Below are 6,657 nucleotides of genomic sequence, written 5' to 3' on the forward strand. Positions count from 1 at the left end.
AATACAATTATACAATCAAATTGGTTTATGATATACTACTGTATAATTGCAACAACCACAAGATGAGAAATATGATATATTTGTCTGGTAATTACACTTGATAAAAAATTATTATTTGACTGCATTGACTGTAGTCTGTAAAAAGTGTAAGTAATTGTGTATTATGATTATTAATTATGGATGTATTTATGTTACACAGTTCTATATATAAGAACAAAAAAATAGCTGAAGAATATCAGGAATTATAAATCCTGAAGAAGGTTAAAAAAACCTGCACAGGCCTGTACAAAGCACTTTCCCTCAAACGCTGAACACATGAGGAAAAAAACACGACATAAATAAACAGCTGATTATTAAAGGATACAAGACTATTACTGCAGCTCAGTATTGAAGGTCTAATTTGACGTAAACTGTCCTAAAGATGCTGGGTAAAGATCATTAGATCTGGACCTGATGGAGCAGATGGGCCTGAAAGCTGTTGTGTTTTCAGTCCGGTATTCAGTCTGATCTTTAGGACCAGATGAAAAGGTTTGAAGAATCACATGAAATTAGTGTGTGTGTGTGTGTGTGTTTCTGTTTACAGACTGAATCTACTCTCCCTCCTCAGCTCCGAGTCTAATGTCTGGCTTTTTTCTCCTGCTTCTCTGGCGTCTCTGGCAGCTCCTTCTCTTCCTCCTCCTCTGAATTCTTCTTTTTGCCTCCACTTATTCTTCCTGATTTAATGTACGTGTTGAAGCCCTCCAGCAGGTCGATGGAGTGATTGATGACTAACGCAAGCCAGGCCAGGCCAAAGAATATCCAAACTCCCATAATACAGCCGTACCAGTCTGGGTATTCCTTATCAGGGTTGTAATCTGAAAGGCAGAATGAGATGAGCTGATGTAAAAGTAGTGCAGTACACAGTCTGGACACAGTCTGGACACAGACTGGTCAGTACTGATCAGGACACAGACTGTACTGTACAACTACAGTTCAGCTGTTAAACTGTTGGCAGTAACAACAACCAGGAAGAGAAGGAATAATTTACAAGACCAACAAAATGGCTATATATATATATATATTTAATACTTATATACTTGCATATAATTCATGGGACATTACTATTACATTTCCCGGGCTTGGCAAGCTGCCAGCGTTGGGCCCTTGAGCAAGGCCGTTTACCCTCTCTGCTCCCCGGGCGCTGGAGTTGGCTGCCCACCGCTCTGGGTGTGTTCACTAGTGTGTGTGTGTCACTGCTCCTAGTTCACTAGTGTGTGTGTGTTACTGCCCCTAGTTCACTAGTGTGTGTGTGTGTTCACGACCACAGATGGGTTAAATGCGGAGGACACATTCCGCTGTACATAGTACAGTGACAGATATGTGCACCTTTACCTTTTACATATTTTAAATACATATAGGACATATTATTACATTATATATATATATATATATATATATATATATATATATATATTTTTTTTTTTTTTTTTTTTTTTTTTTTGATGTTATATATCAAGCATCTCCATATTTCTCACATGTATCTTTCTGTAAAATCTTCTCCTGGAAAATTGTCATTATTAAAGATTTTTGAGATTTCTGAGTGACAGCGACATTCATACAGTAAAAGACATATTCTGAGTCTGTTTGTGAAAATACCACATTCAAGACTTTACCTGCGACATAGTCTCCAAAGCCTATGGTGCTGAGTGTGATAAAGCAGTAGTAGATGGCCTGTGCGTATGACCAGCCCTCATACTGTTTAAACAGCAGCATGGGGACCATGAAATAGAGCACTGATGAGATGAGGAAAAACAGAAAGTGGATGGAAACCCTCATACATTTCTGTGGAAGGGTTAAAACAGTGATGAGAAAAGAAGTGGATGTGTTACATAGTTTTTATTTCGCATAATTGTAATCAAATCAATTATTGATCCGATGCTTTATTATAAGGGTGTATTTTGTTCAGTGCACTCATTCGCCCAGTCCCATTTATTCCTTTGCTAATTTGAGCAGATTGACACTCTTTATTAAATGCTGAATATTTAGGATCGACTTTTACCTGGCAGTTGGTCTTTGTTGCAATGAAATTGCAGAACATTCTCTCAGTGGCCAGCATGTACTTGCCCACTCGGTTCAAGACCACCATGTTTAAGGGGATTCCAAAGAGGGCGAAGAGCACGCAGAAAATCTGACCAGGCGTTGTACTGGGACTCATATTGCCATAGCCTGTGGAGGACAGAACAGTTCCAAAGAAAATACTGGCTGGACTTGGAGGTACTGATGTGCTTACAATACTGAATAAAACTGGACTGTGGCTTATGTCCACACAACTAAACAGCTAATGAACAGTTTAATGACAACAATCCATAACTCGCTTAATCAAATATACAACAAATATGTAGAGGCCTTGTAGCATCATCTTACCGATGGTTGTAACAACTGTGGCGGCAAACACGGCAGAGCTGGTGAACTTAAAGAAGCCCCCGGATGTATGGTTTCCTTTCAGGCTGAGTCCATTCTTAGTGGCAGCCTGGATTAACTTAACAGTAATTAGCAACAACATTGGTTTTTTTTTAGCACAAGATATACACTGTAAACCTGTATACGTCACAACTGCTCAGAATACAGTAAATAAAAGGGTATCACGTTTATCAAATCAAGAGTCAGACACTTATGGGCTTACAAGTTTAGCTATACATGTCAAATCCTTGTATCTTCAATTATTGTATGTTTTACATGAAAAGTAAAAGACGTTCTTAAGTTTAAATGTAAGTTGATGTAACAAATGTTTTATTCAAAATAATTTGGACCACTTCTATGCATCAGTTCTTCATAAAACCACAGAATGAGGAGAAATGGTGAGCAGGGAAAAAATGGGGATGCAAGCTTTTGTTCCAACAGCAGCAAAGTTTGCATATACTCATCATGGACATGAATGTGACGGCAATATTGAGCCTTCAATGATTTCTTTGCAAGGTTCTGTTAAATTCGCACATACAGGGACTGCACACACACACTTAGCTTATTAATTCAGTGTTGCTGAAATGCCTAAAATGTCTGTTAAATTGCCATGGCCAAGGCCTCTTAACATCCAGTTATGCTTTTCTGTGCCCACACACAGCAAAATTCTCATTGCCTCATTGATTGAATTTACAAACACAAGGTACAGTGGGAAAGTTCAAGGAGCTCAGTGCAGAAGGATCATCGTAGATGTAAAGGCCAGGAATGTTTCCTGAAGCCATTTCTTAACAACTGCAGATTCTAAGACTGCCAGTGCAAGCAATTTATTGGATGGTGTAGCCACCAAACCAAACTTCACCCTCAGCTGAGAGGAAGATCATTTGAGTGGTCAGGAAGAACCCAAGAACTACCAGGGCACAGGCCTGGCATGAACTGGAAGCTACTGGAACACCAGTGCCACTGTCTTGTTGCTTCAGTCAAGAGAGTTTTACATCGCCATAGATAGAGAGGCTGCCATCCAATAAAGAAGCCTTTGCTCCAAAATCACACACACACACAAAACGCCTTCTGTTGGAAGGTTTTCTGGTCAAATGGACAAAGATTGCACTGTTGCACAATGACTGGAGGTTTGTTTGGAGGAGTAAAAGTGAAGCATTCAACCCTAAGAACACTGCACCAACTGTTAAGCATGGTGGTGGTGGCCTCATGCTCTGGGGCTGTTTGGCTACCAGTAGAGCTGGTACATTTTACAAGGTGGATGCAATATGAAGATGGAGGACTACATCAGAATTCTTCAGCAGAACCAATCTCTCACCATTTCAGACACAACTGGGTATTCCAACAGAACAATGACCCGAAACACACAAACACACATCATAGGTGGTTGTGGGATGGATAAAGCAGTCTAACACTAAGCTTTTTGAATGACCTTTCTCCCTACTGTCTTGACCATAACTCTATCAAAAGTATATGGACGGTGCTTTGAAGTTGGGTCAGTGCCACAAAACCAACAAATTGAATTAATAAATGTTTGACCTTCTATGTATAAGTATGTGCATCAATTTCTAGTTGTTTTTTTCCAATCTACAGATCAGTATCAGAGACGACCCAGCTGTACATCCCGGGAACTGCTGGACCAAGAAACGATCTTGCCATCACCTTTAAGAACTCACTGGTCACTCCTTCTACTGACGCCCGAAGCCTTGCTGTAGTGATGGATGATCAGTTATCGTTCTCAAGTCATGTTGCAAACGTAACTCGGTCCTGCAGATTTCTTCTGTACAACATCCGGAGAATTCGACCCTTCCTCTCTAGAGAGGCCACCCAGGTGCTCGTTCAGTCTCTCGTCACTTCCAGGCTTGACTACTGCAACTCTCTTCTGGCTGGTCTCCCTCTGCGCACCATCAGGCCCCTGCAACTCATCCAGAATGCAGCGGCACGGGTCGTCTTCAATGTCCCAAAATTTAGCCATGTCACTCCACTGCTGCGTTCTCTACACTGGCTTCCTGTAGCTGCTGCCCGCATCAGATTCAAAACCCTGACGCTGGCCTACAAAGCCAAGAACGGACCAGCCCCTCCGTATCTGATGGCAATGGTCAAAAGCAGATCCGCATCAAGAGCCCTTCGAGCTTCAAGTACGGCTCGGCTCGACCCACCATCCCTCAAAATCCGCGGAAGACAAGCGTCCAGGCTTTTTTCTGTCCTGCACCGAAGTGGTGGAACTGTCTTCAAACGCAGACTGAAGACCCACCTCATCAGAGAGTACTTGGACGAATAGTTCTATGGTCGCCTTATTGTATTGTGTTTAGCAATGTCTAAGATTAGAGGTATCTTTTGAATTATTAGTCTATTCTAACTAGCGAAGGTTTTCTTGGGTAAATAGCAAAGCACTTTGTAAGTCGCTCTGGATAAGAGCGTCTGCTAAATGCCGTATATGTAAATGTAAATGTAAATGTAAAAAAAAACAAAACCAAAGCTACCATTGCAGCACCTAGCATGATAACCTAAACCAAAGGTCTTCAGATCTAAATATTGCTATCCTTGGTAGGTGTGACGCTGTGTGGCCAATCACTTTCATTAACTGTTCTCTTAACTTTCAGCCAGAACACAACCCAGGACTGGAACTTGGGTCCAAGGTCCAGATCTGACCTAAACCAAAAAGCTAGGACTGTTCAAGAGGAGGAGAAGTAATGGCCAATCCTACAATAATACTTGGCTCCAGTAATCCATCTTCACTGCCCATAAAAATAAACCCTGCTGTGTGCAACATCCCTCAACATCAGGCCATTTGAGTTCATTTTAGTGATTTTAGAAAATGAAGAGAACAAGGGAGGTCAGTCTACTGCCCTATTTGCATTGCAAAGTGCATTTGACTATCGCTGTGATTTTTCACATAGCAGTAATGGCATTTGGGCTTGAACTCCACACTGGCATCTTATCAGAAACCACAGAACTGACCACTCCACCCTCATCTAGGATTTGGACACCCGGTGGAGTTCTCAATCTCACACCTCCATCCTATCAGTCACAGTAGATCTCAAAGCCTGGATAGCACACATGTAACATAGATGTTTCAAAACTACTGTACACACACATACATTACGCAAAAGGCCTTCCAAAAGCAAGCCCATATCTTACAGCTACATGTTATGTAAATATACATCTACAGCTTTTGCCCAACTCTTGAGTTACCCAACAAGCAATCGACCAGTCTACGTAAAGTACACTCTTCCCTGATGCAAGTAGGCCAAGATCTGATATTGAGATCCAACCTGAAGAGAACACCTAAAGAAACCTGCAGAAGCAAAGTGAGGATCTCATCCAGCTCGAGGCTCCTCCATCTTTGCTGCTTCATCTATGCAAATCCTTCATCCTTATTCATGCCTTATCCTGACTCATATTAACACTGGTAGTGCACTCCATTTCTCACCTCTGCCAGTTCCTCCAGACCTTGTTGATTCAGACATGGGTAAACCTGGAACATGGTACTTCTCTTCTCCTTCAGGACAGCAATCTGGTTCTGGACCTGCTCTCCTTCCAGCTTCCAGAAGACCACCCCTCCGATCAGGACGTAGGACAGATACACCGTTCCGAGCAGCAGGAGAGAAAGGAATCTGGCCAAAGTTTGCCTCGTAAAAAACTTTCCAGGACGTATGGAGACCATGTTGGCCCCGGAGTCTTGCTCCCCAGGTTTCCCAATTTGTGGCTAACACGAAGTGCGAAGGTGTTGGGTGTGGATTTACCCATGTTTGTGTGACAGGCAAATCAAGGTGCGCACGCAATGCTCCTTGTTTGAGTCCTTTAAGGCCTGCTATGCAAATTTCGGGCGACTGTGATTTACAGAGTCACGTATAAAAAGAGAAGGTGTGCTGCAGAAATAGCATTTAAGGCCTTTCAGGATTCGGTGCACTGTTAAATTTAGCTATCAAACCATGTAATGGCAATTTCTGAATGACTTCAACCTGTGCAACACCTGTGCAAATAGGCCACTGCAGTATTCCAGGGAAATGAGCACTTCCACGGCAATAAATAAATACATTTCCCAAACCAGCTTGATAAAACACATTAAATATTGCATTAAATGTGTATTAATATTATTATTGAACCTTAACAACTGCCATTACGGTGAGCCACCCACATTAAACTGTGCCTTTCCCAGCAGCGTCTCTTTCCCATGCCCTGTGTTTCCGTGACAGAACCATCGCTGGGTCTCCCGCA

At 42.0% G+C, this 6,657-nt stretch overlaps 1 protein-coding gene across 1 annotated transcript; it reads right to left on the minus strand.

The window, feature by feature from the left end:
* Window positions 1-615: 615 nt before the first annotated feature.
* Window positions 616-6,103, minus strand: kcnk17 (potassium channel, subfamily K, member 17). Its single transcript, XM_072690274.1, has 5 exons — window positions 5,870-6,103; window positions 2,404-2,518; window positions 2,039-2,205; window positions 1,653-1,821; window positions 616-854 (listed from the first exon to the last, which is right to left on the minus strand). Exons 1-5 carry the CDS (start codon window positions 6,101-6,103, stop codon window positions 616-618), a joined length of 924 nt encoding a protein of 307 aa, XP_072546375.1.
* Between the last annotated feature and the right edge of the window lie 554 nt (window positions 6,104-6,657).

Source organism: Salminus brasiliensis, chromosome 10 (genome assembly GCF_030463535.1).
Source record: "Salminus brasiliensis chromosome 10, fSalBra1.hap2, whole genome shotgun sequence".
In the NCBI taxonomy this organism is placed as follows: Eukaryota; Metazoa; Chordata; class Actinopteri; order Characiformes; family Bryconidae; genus Salminus; species Salminus brasiliensis.